This window comes from Dendropsophus ebraccatus, chromosome 2 (assembly GCF_027789765.1).
Source record: "Dendropsophus ebraccatus isolate aDenEbr1 chromosome 2, aDenEbr1.pat, whole genome shotgun sequence".
Classification (NCBI taxonomy): Eukaryota; Metazoa; Chordata; class Amphibia; order Anura; family Hylidae; genus Dendropsophus; species Dendropsophus ebraccatus.
In genome coordinates this window covers 187,170,301-187,182,144 of record NC_091455.1, presented here as the reverse complement: position 1 = coordinate 187,182,144, position 11,844 = coordinate 187,170,301, and the positions used below count along the sequence as shown (strand labels likewise).

The 11,844-nt window shown below is 41.1% G+C and overlaps 1 protein-coding gene across 2 annotated transcripts in view; it reads right to left on the bottom strand.

Moving 5' to 3' along the window:
- Positions 1–559: 559 nt before the first annotated feature.
- The window catches only part of UBE3C (ubiquitin protein ligase E3C), a 77,073-nt gene continuing 65,788 nt past the window's right edge, over positions 560–11,844 (bottom strand). For both annotated transcript variants that reach the window (XM_069958892.1, XM_069958893.1), the window contains exons 21-24: positions 10,026–10,214; positions 9,307–9,373; positions 7,859–7,989; positions 560–1,268 (exon numbers count right to left, since the gene is read on the bottom strand). In XM_069958892.1, the coding sequence (XP_069814993.1) occupies positions 1,098–1,268; positions 7,859–7,989; positions 9,307–9,373; positions 10,026–10,214 (558 nt within the window). In that variant the 3' untranslated portion in view covers positions 560–1,097. The remainder of the gene's footprint in view (positions 1,269–7,858; positions 7,990–9,306; positions 9,374–10,025; positions 10,215–11,844) is intronic.

The window sequence follows — 11,844 nt, the reverse complement described above, 5'->3', positions numbered from 1 at the left end:
CACACACAGGAGAGTCTGCTTTATATCTTTGCCTTATTCACTCTGAAGTCGCCCCAGGATCATGTAGGACATTATGAAGAAGCTGCTGAGCCAGGTCTACTTTACACTAGTTTGACAAATAACTTCCCTGGTGTCTGATTGGCCATTCATGAAGGAGCTGGAGCCAGAGTCAGACCCAGTCCCTGATAAAATTCAGGAGTCAGAGTTGGAGTCTGAGCTGCGACTTATCGACTCCACAGCCCTGTTTGTAACAATAGTGCCCATTTATAAGGGTATAAGGTCTTACCAAGTACTGTGGGATAAGCGCTGCCCTTTTAGTTTACAACTGACAAATACTGACAGAGCAGATAAGTCTGAAATAATATTTAATAGATGTTACCATATATTCTCCTCCATAGCTATGACAGTGGATTGTACTACATGACAAAAAAAATTATTGATAAAAAAAAACCTGTACAGTAATGTGAACTGAAGCAAAGTAATTTTTGTATATTCACAACTTTATCATAGTCATCATGATGTACATTGTACAGAAGCACTTAAAACCCATAGTCCAGCCTCTCCGTAGGGGTCTTTTAATAGAAAGAAAAAAATAAAATACTAGAAATAACACTTGATGTTGCCAACCAGCGGGGCTGATAGTGAAGGGAACACGATAGACAGAGTTAAAATTCTTGTACTTTTTCTGATGAAGGTAGGATTGGCTGCAATGCGACTCTTCTTTTTTTTTTTTCTCGTTGGCAGAGGTGTCTGTATTCTAGATGATCCGGACCCTGTTTTATGCCTTTATGGTACCAGTCAGCTGGTTGTATGGACATACTGCCAGCTTCTGGAGGTTGTCAACCCAAACAGCACTAAGCCAAGTGATCATCTTTGGTTAATTTTTGCAGACTGGTGACATTATTTGTATAGTGCTTTTATTTCTGGAAAATTGTTTTTAATCAAACAATCATTTTTTTTTTACTTATGAAAGTTGTTGGTAAAATCTCATATCTGCTATTGATGTAATTAAGCCAGGATTCCTGAAACGTCTCCATTTCATGGGGAATTCTATTTAGGCACCAGTTTCCGATCCCACGTTGGAGTTTAAGCCCAACTCAGCTCAATTCAAAGCCAGCAGCACATTCTATAGCATAAAGCAGTTTACTTCTCATAAGATTCTCATCATAAAACTCTGGAAGCTTGAGGAGGTTCATGCAGGTGCTTGCGGTAGGAAGTCGCTCTAGATCAGACCCTCCATTATGGATACAGAAGGCAGGATACAGCTCCTAGAATAGGGAAGATAAGAATGGGATTTTGAAACTCGCTATTAGCACAACTCTGTGTAGGGATGTGCCCCCCACTCTGCACAACTAGACATGGTCTACAAATTATCTTAGTTGTAGGATCTAACTAAAGGTAATAGGTCTATCAAGCAGGCCCTGATCTCATAGAATGAAGCTCGTTTGATAAGCCTTTTTAAAGCCCAATCACAATGCAGGTAGGGCCACATGAACGATCGCTGAACTTTTCTTTATTTGTTGGATACAAATTCTCTATTCTCGATGAACAAGTTTGCTTATTTGTTGGCTGTTTGCTGGCTGGCAGGCAATCGCCCATAGGTAGTGTTTATCTGAAAGGCCTAACTTTTTGGGTTCCATGTTCTCCAGGACTCCCTAGGGAGGCATCCAAACTTTTTAAGCCACAGGGAGTCAAATGCCGAGTGTTCAGGCTTGGAGAACATTACAGAACTCTACTCAACACTACCCACAGGCAATGCTCCATTGGATCAAAATACTGTCTACAACTAAAATCCTCCATAACATATCTCTCACTGAGACTCTTTTGTAATACACAAATCTTTAATGGGTCACCAAAACATCTCTTTAAGCAGTTTATCAGGTTCTCCAGTTTGGCCACCCCCTACAATCACGACCCCCCTACCACCACCATCACCCCCTTACATACTGAGATTAGTCAGTGACTAGTTCACCAACCTTTACTTGCTCTATTTTATTCATAAAAGATAGTCGGACCATTGTAGAAATGTAGCACCTTAGGCCCTCTGCCTTTTGTCTCTTCATAGATTTTAAGCTCTTCCAAGCAGGTCCCTCACTTCTTCCTCATTTTACACTTGATGCTTAAATGTACACATATAAATATCAGTAATGTCATATTGTATCTATATACGTACCCCCAACATTGTAAAATGCCACAGCATGTTGTCACTATGAAAATCGAATTATTAGTGCACTACCTGTAAGACTCAATACATTGAATTTCCCCTAGCCAACCAGTACACCACTCTAGCAAAATTCTTAAAGGGGTTAGTTCATAAAAAATTCTTTCAAAAAATTCTTTCAAATCAACTGGTGCCAGAAAGTCCCAGAGAGTTGTAATTAACTTCTATTAAAAATACTTAACAGCTGCTGTATGTCCTGCAGGAAGTGGTGTATTCTCTCCAGTCTGACAAAGTGCTCTCTGCTGTAAACGTCAGGAACTGTCCAGCACAGTAGTAAATCTTCTTGAGATTTTTAAATAATAAATGACAAATCTCTGCCACTCTCTGGCACTAGTTGATTTGAAAGGGAAAAAAATTGTGTACTACCCCCTTTAAACAGCTGCTTACAGATGGCTGCCAGTTTGCCTAACATGTTTCAAGGCTCTGTTATGGGTTGAATACGGACTTAGAGGGTAACTACCTACAGGTAGCACTAGAGAGACAATTTTCTTGCTTGTGGAGGAGACCTAAGTTGCTTATCTATTTTCCATAAACCCCTGCCTGTTAGGGTGCTTTTACATTAGAAGATCTTCCGCCATCTGCGGTTGCAAACCTCGGCACTCATTTGCATGATGAGAGGTCGGGCCGCAAAAACAATCACTGTATCGTTTGTGTGGCTATATAGTTTCCACATTCTATTGCCATTGGCCGCACATCCCGTTTACACAGGGGGATGTGCAGCCCACAGCGATAGATTTTAAAGCCTGCATAAAAGATGTGAACAGCCATTGCAACAGCCGATACTCCTGGCCAATAATCAGCCCGTGTAAAACTCACTTTGGCTCCAGATGAAACTCTCCTACAAGAACCAATGGTAGGAAAAGACCAAAAAAATTATATATATAATTTTTTTTATGTGCCTAAACCCTTTTAAAGGTGCACTATGCCCTTACAGCAGACTATGTGTTGGAGGCATCCTTCACATTTTGCATCACAATTGTCAGGATGGGAAGTGGAGGGTTACGCTTAATACCTGCCCTTCTTATCCATCAATTATAAAGAGTTATTTATAAGTGCTAGATAATGTCAATACTTAACAGCGATTTTCTGTTACCGGCAATCCAATTTCCCCATTATAAAGTGTTATTTAGTCTAATACTGACCCTATGAAACTTTCACATAAAAGGCAGAGTTTCCGCAAGGTTATTAGCACAGGAGGAGGCAACCATTTCAATACATCCCGCTGCCAAATTGCTGCGTTTCGTGGCCATCTCTACATAGGTTATTGGCTTTTTCCACTTTAAAGGTTTAGTAATGTAACAGGATGAAGTGCTACCGTAAAACGAGCGGCTGGCCAAAGTAAAAACTGCATAATGAAAGACATTACAAGCGGGAGACAACAGTTCACCAGTGGAGAGAAACCATTTATTATTCTGACCCGACTGGAACTTCGCTATCTTACTCACTCGAATACAAATGTAGTTTTTTTTTCCCCCTGTAGCTACGGCAACCTAATTTATTAAAGTTATTAAGCTTTAATTAGTTTTAGAAAATGCTATCTTGTAACATTTAATCTGGCTCCAAATGGGCTCTTAATTTGTTAATGGTCTAACCTTGTGATATCCAGAGTCTACAAACATTAAATAATGTCTGGGATTTGTCAGGGATGCGGCTCTGGATGGCCTTAGAGTAGTCACTACTGCCAGCTGTTTAAGAGGAACACTTAATATTCATTGTACGGAAGGGCTGAGCACCACATAAGTGCCTTACAGTAAGACAAGACCTTTTTTTTTCTTAAATAATCACTCTCAAAGCCGAAAATAACATTTGGTATAACGTAGGACAATTCCAAGACGTTAGGATTTTAATGTCTTTTTAATGCCGACTACATGTCCAATCACTTGCGCCCACATTCCACTTCGTTTGCAGCTTTTTTTTTTTAGGGGCCCCAGTAACCAGACTTCCACCAATCATATAAAAACATTTATTACATGTCTAATCATCATTTCCAAATATCCCCATTTAATATGTATTTGGCAAACATTGTGATTCCTGAAGAACAAATCCATCTTGTGAGGAAGTGATAGATCCTTGCTCCTCGCATCGCTGAATAACTAAACAGATTTAACACTAAGACTAAGAAAGCAATGAAATAAGTAATGATGGTCATCGCCACATTTTATTACATTTTTTTTTTAAAGAAGTCCCATAAAACAAAAAAAAATTAGAGGGGTGCGGGAACATAATAAAGAAAGCATACTTACCCAGCCACATGCCCGCTCAGCCAATCACTGACTGGCTGAACAGGCAATACATAAGTGAGGCCTTGACGTTTCAGCAGCAGGAGCTATGTACGACACATCTGAATGCCTGCTGAAAACGACATAAGGCGGCTGGCACAGGAACAGTTAAGTATACTTTCTTTATTATGTTCCCACACACCTTTTTAACTACTTGTTGTTGGTGATTTTTTTTTTATTTTAAGAGGAACCTTGCTTTAAACAGTATCTGTGACTAGACTGTAAAAGTTTGCCATTGAAAAACTCATTCACACAGTGCCTGAACGGTGGGGGGCCATCTACTGTGATCCCCATCAATCACAATAATAGAAGTCACCCTGGTTAAATGGAGTGGTACACGGACATCTGCACTGCCACTCTGTTCCATTCTATTGGGACGCTTGGCTATCTCCATTGTACACATTGGGGGGGATTTATGAAGATGTCTTACATTAGGCCTCGCCCCCTTTCCCCCGGCAGGATTCACTAAGAGGCGTCCAGCTGGATGGGCGCCCGAACCTGCGAGCAGGCATAAATGATGATAAATGAGGGGGGAGGCCTTGTCACGCCGCCTCAAGCTCCCCCAGCCTGCCCATCGGGCGAGCGGGGAATACGGCAGGCGTACGCCAGGGAGAAGGAGTGAATCTGCACCTTCTCCCTGGTGTACGCCTCAGGCGGACGTTTCATAAATGTCCCCATTGAGTTGGAAGGAGCAGCGCATATGTGCAACCACCCATGATCCCGAACCTCGGCCGCCTTGCTCATCTGTACTGATAATGCAAAATTGGGCAATCCCTATTGATGCTCTTCAGTAGTGTACAACAAACTGCAAATTGCCCATAAATAGATAATAAATAGCGTAGCCACAGACTACAAAAGCCAACACTGCAGGCTATATTGACAGGATATCTCCTGGCAGTCAGTGTGCTGTAAAAAAGCAGAATCTGTTTAGGCAAACAATCCATGAAATAACTAGAGATGATTATAGGGGTAAATAGGCCCAGCAATATATATAGGTCTCCCAAGTGGATATATCATTGGGGAAAAGGGTTTGATATGCTGTGATGGTTCTTCTCTATGGTTTTATGCAATATGTGTTGATTCCAGTTCCAGCTCACACATGGTAAGAAATCGTCCATCAGGCCCTCCACAAGCCCAAACACCTTTCCACACCTTTAAGGAATATTTGTATATGGCGAACAATAATTATTGAAAAATAATGACCATTTTAACAAGGTGACAATAGGCATTAAGATGTCCCCTGTGTGCGCTACAGTACCCATTCATGTGCTTTAGATAAACTGTGTCAATCTTTACACTTGTGATACATATTGTCGGCTATATTTGGCCTGGCTATTATTTATAGGGGCGGCGGGTTAGTCACAGATAACGTTGGGGCTTTATTCACAACTCATTTAAAACTATTTAGACAAATAAGACATCCATAAGGGATTAGAGCAGAACAAACATTCTCACTTCTCTATTTATCCAGCACATAAATAGCCGCTCTTGTCCACACCCCGGGCTGAATGGAAACCGTCTAATTATTCACTAATCACTGTCTAGTGGGCGCTTTCATGTTCAATTTCAATGCTTCCTATAGATCTAATGTGTTCCTTCTGCTCTATTCACATTTATTTATCTGGGGTTAGAGCCAAGCTCCCCCCCTTTTGGTAGTTCCGCTATGACTCAAATTGCCTTTTAATCTTGAAGGTCGTGAACTATAAGGATAACTTGTGGGGTGTGACGATTAGGACGTCTACTGAGGGTCACTACACGTGTCCATGGTAAAATTGCAATGTGCCTTGTAGATTCAGTTTGTTATAGACGTAACATGGCTAAGGGTCCTTTTACACAGGCAGATAAGTACCGTATTTTTTGCTTTATAAGATGAACGCCTGATTTACACAACTGAAAATATTTTTTTAATGTTAATTAAACTTTCCTGGGGAAGGAGTCAAAGTTTACTGAAATGACAGGGCCACTAACACTCAATGACCATACAATATACAGTACACATACACAGCTCTGCTGCATGCACAATACACACACAGCTCTGCTGCATCATACACATCCAGCTCTTCTATATCAAACCACACACACACAGTTCTGCTACATAAACATACTTACAGACACTCACACACACAGCGCTACTACATCAATATACAGACGCACACACCTCTACTACATTACCATACACAAACAGCTCTGCTACATACAAACATACAGACACACACATTTTAATACAGATTGTCCCTACCTACAGTATCTGTACACTCACATGACTGTGACATCACTGAAGGTCCTGCAGGTCCTTCAGCCCCGTTCTTGGTACATTGCTATGGGGCTTCTACATGTGGGAATCTGGATGTGATGCGCATTACTTCTAGATTGGTAGTGACTAAATCCCATACTGTAAAGGGACCTTGCTGGGTGCGCGCACACAGATCTCCAGGCAAGCCCTGCCCCGGACGGATTACATCCACTACTGGATTCCTAGCAGCCAAAATCAGACCCTGCCGGACCCCCGACCCTAATCTGTACGTTTAGTTTTAGGGTTGGGGGTCGGAATAGGGTTACTACCAAACTACTTAACTATCCCCTGCCCACAAAACAACCCTAGCCCTCGGGGTTGGTGCTAATCAGGAAGGTTAGGGTTAAGGTTGGTGCTGTGGGGAGGGTTAGAACATGACAGATCAGTAGAACGTAACCCTAATTCGACCCCTAACCCTAAAACTAAAGGTTCAGATTAGGGTCGGGAGTCGGCAGGGTCCGATTTTGGCTGCTAAGAAGACAGGAGTGGAGCAGCCAATAAAATCCATCCGGGGCGGGGCTTGCCTGGAGAGCCATGTGCGCGCACCCATCAAGGTCCCTTTACGGTATAGGATTTGGCAACTTCCCTTCTAGATTCCTCTTCTACAGGGCATTCATCTTACTGATCAGTGTCCGGAAGGAGAAGGGAGAGGACTGTGCAGCTATGAGACACTGCACAGTTTGCTCAGCAGTCGTACACAGCGCTGAATCAGCGATTTACCCGAACATTAGGGAAGCAGTCAGAGTGGTTAGCAAGATTCCTTTTTTTTTTTTGCTAAAAACTGCATCTTATAAAACAAGAAAAAACAGGACCCAATATGAGCATTGACCAACTATGTACAAGTCAACTGGCATTGGAAGGACCATTGTAATTACTGTGAGCAGCATATTCACTATTCATGGAGATGTGCTACCAAATAACAATGCATTATAGGGAATTGCTAGGACAGAACATCTCTTTTGCAGACCCTACATAGTGGTGCTCCGGCTTTACGTGTCCTTCAACCTGCAGACTAATAAAAAATAAATCTGCTGGCACACAGAAATTAACAGGACTTTAACTTACTTTAAAACCTAATAATGGAGGCCGCGAACAGCTTGTCACAAATTTCAGTAGTTTTCTCTTTTCCTCATCAGTAAAGTTTTCCACGACTCTCCAAAAAATCTTGATCACTGGATGATCTGCAGAGTATCCTCCTGAAATCGAATAGTCAGCAGAGACAATAAACCTGGGCCTAACACATTATACACTTGTATATGTACTTACATAGCATCCACTGGCTGTACCATCACCAGTATTTGCAATAAGATATATTGTATATGTTAACAATACAACATTGAAAGGATATTTAGATTTATGGGGGGGGGGGGGAAACTGTGTTAAACAGGGGTACTCCAGCAAAAATGTTTTCCTTCAAATAAACTGGTGTCAGAATTTTATATAGATTTGTAAATTACTTCTATTAAAACATTTCAAATATTACATTATTTATCAGCTGCTGTATGTCCTGCAGGAAGTGGTGTATTCTTTCCAGTATGACACAGTGCTCTTTGCTGCCACCTCTGTCCATGTCAGGAACTGTCCAGAGCAGTAGAAAATCCCCATAAAAAACCTCTTCTGATCTGAACAGATCCTGACAAGGACAGAGGTGGCAGCAGAGTGCACATTGTCAGATTGGAAAAAATAGACTACTACCTGCAGGACATACAGCAGCTAATAAGTACTGGAAGATTTGACTTTTTTTAATTGAAGTAATATACAAATCTGTATAACTCTCTTTAAGGGTACAAACCCACTTGACGTATTTGCTGCGTGAATCAGTCTTAAAAATAAGCAGGCAAAACGCAGGTTGGCTTTATACAATTGTTCTGCGTTAAAATACGCAGTGAAGCGTGAAGCTACATGCGTTTTTCGCACAGGTTGTTAACAACTGATTCTTTGCTAACAACAAGCTTCACGCTTCAAAAATACGCAATTGCGTATTTTAACGCAGAACAATTGTATAAAGCCAACCTGCGTTTTGCCTGCTTATTTTTAAGACTGATTCATGCAGCAAATACGTCAAGTGGGTTTGTACCCTAAGCAATATTCCATTTGCAAATAGGTATTAAATAAAACCATATATCCCCCAAACTTGCAGAGGGCATTTCTGCCTTATTTAGCAGATAATCACTCTTTGTAATAGGACCTTTAAGGCGACCGATGTGCTTATCTGTATTTTACATCTTAGGTTAAAGTCACTGTTATTATAAATAACTTTTGACATCAGGCTCGTTGCAACACTAAGGGTCCTATATGTCAGAACTAGCAAGCGGCCAGGGAGTCAAGCCCACTGCTGCCCCGCTCTCTCTCTGGCTGTATCTTCGTATCGTAGCAGGTCTCAGCAGTGAGACCCCCTGCAATCAATAACTTTTGATATGTCTCATGACATGTGAAAAGTTATGTATAATGACAGTGACTCCTTAAGGTTGGTTGTCTTTTTTCTTTCTTTTTGTCCTCCATCGAATAAATACCTGAATAATTTGTGAAAGATTTCAGATCATCAAGACAGATTGGAACTTGTGCTCCTGAAATCAAAACCTGGAAACAGAAGAAATTCATTGTCAAGCACATACAGTCACCCAGGAGAGAAAAGAGGGCAAATAAACTGGGAAAGTTAAGGTGTATTGAAATGAGTCCCCTCATCTCAGACAACCCCTTTGATCTGGGAGCTGTTGCGGCGATCAGCTGATCAATACAGGCCTGGCACACAGCTGACAGAAGAAGAGGAGAAACTGTAAACTTTAGCCACGCTCCCCCCACTTCACCAACTTTACTGGAACGTCTTGTGACTGCAGCCCACAGAGTAGACCTTAGGAGGATCAGGCAGCCAGGATTATGTGCTGATCAGTGTAACATGGCTCACACTGACAGCATGGTGCTAAGGGAAAAGAGGGGAGGGGGTCACAAATTCAGGACTGTCCCCCTGGATCAGGGACAATGAGGAGGTTTGACCCCTACAGGCAGATGCATGGATGAGACATGCTGTTACTATCATCTAGGTGGGTTATATCAAGGTCACATTAGGATGTGCTTTAGCAGTCCAAGAAAAAGATTTAATTCCAAACCCCTTCCAAATATTGGGATTATTGGGATTTACCTGTATTACAAACTCACTGCTTCCTCAGATGTAGAAATGGTTACACATATTAATTTACTTTGGCAGCTAAACAGCACACAACTGATACCGTACCTGGATTTCCTGCTGATCAAACATCCTGAGCCATTCCAGATTAACCACATTGGCAAGACCTTGCCTGAATGCCAGACAATGCTGGCGGATCTGCTTGTTTAACCTATAGTCAGCAACAAGATGGATGTATGCAATTCGGTTGGCACTCGTGACAGGGATATCTTTGCCTCCGAGCTTCAGTTCCACCACCTGATAAGAAGGAACATAGCAAATGGATCATGAGATATCTGTATATGTCATATTACAATGGGTAAGAAGAAACTAGAGAACACACAGCCCTAAAGTGAGAGCTGCATGCTTTCTGTCACTAGATGGCGCACTCTTGCAAGTACATTACATACACAGACAGATGTAACCTGCACAGTTTCTGCTCTAGTCCCCATTGCACAACTAGCTCACATGCCCAAAGCTGCCTATAGTGTAAGGTAGGTTCCATAAAAAATATTACTCCAAATATACTAAACTAAATAATAATGTAAAATTTGTATACATTTTAGTAAAGTGCAGCAGGTTGTACGATTTGAGTGTGTATTGAGAGAGATGTCAGTCATGGATTAGAACCGCCCACAAGACTCTTAATCCCAGAATGAGCAGAGATTTGAATGATTAACCCTAAGGGGATACGACACAGCCAGTTTTCAGTTTAGTGCTTTTGCTTTTCCCTTCTTGTGTATATAAGGCCAAAGCACTTGCATTTTTCCACCTAGAGACCCAAATGAGCCCTTATTTTTTGTGCCACCAATTGTACTTTGCAATGACAGATGTAATTTTTGCCTAAAATATGCCGTGAAACCAGAAAAAAAATTATATGTGTTGTGAAATTGAAAAAAAAAAAAAAAAAACGCAATTTTGTTCCTCGAGTTGTTACGACCACAACAATATGTAACTTGTATAAATTTTATTTTATTTGATGGCTTTTAAAAAATTAAAACTTTAAAAATATAAATATATAGCGATATAGTGATATGTTCCTTAAAATTGCTCCATACCATGCTTAAAGCGCTTTTATCCTTTGGTCTATGGGGCTGTGTGAGGTATCATTTTTTGCACCATGATGTGTTCTTTCTATCGGTACCTTGATTGCGCATATGCGACTTTTTGATTACTTTTTATTACAATTTTTCTAGATTTGATGCAACAAAAAATGCCCAATTTTGCACTTTGGAATTTTTTTGTGCTTACGCCGTTTACCGTGCGAGATCAGGGATGTGATCATTTATTAGTTCAGGCGATTACAAACGTGGCGATACCAAACATGTTTATTTATTTATTTTTATTTACAAAATGGGGAAGTACCCCTAGGGTTAGGGTTGTTCCCTCTGGGGGACTTCTAATATCGCTGCTCTGATCTGTCATTGAGATCTATGCAGTATAGATATACTGCATAGGTCAATGAGATCAGTGATCTATTGCTTTCAGCTGCTGCAGCCGGAAGCAATAGAATGCCGAGCCGGGATCAGCGCCACCCCGGCCCTGAGCAGATACGGGGGGGGGGGGGGGGGGGATGTTGGCGATCCAGAGCAGGAGGAACCAAGCTGTTTTTTTATACATCTTTATGGGAAAATATTTAGTATAACTTGTTAATTTATTGAATGAAATCTCTGATGTTTCCATGATAAAAAGTCCAGTCCATTGAGTGACCCCGCCCACTGGGCTCTATAACACAGAATGATCAGGGATTTTAATCAACAAGTTACAAATTATACTGAATATTTTCCCACAAAGATACATATCAATCTACTCAGTACTTTCTTCTCTATAATATGATTAGATTAGACAAGTCTTGGTGACAGGTTCCCTTTTCTTACCCCGATCATCA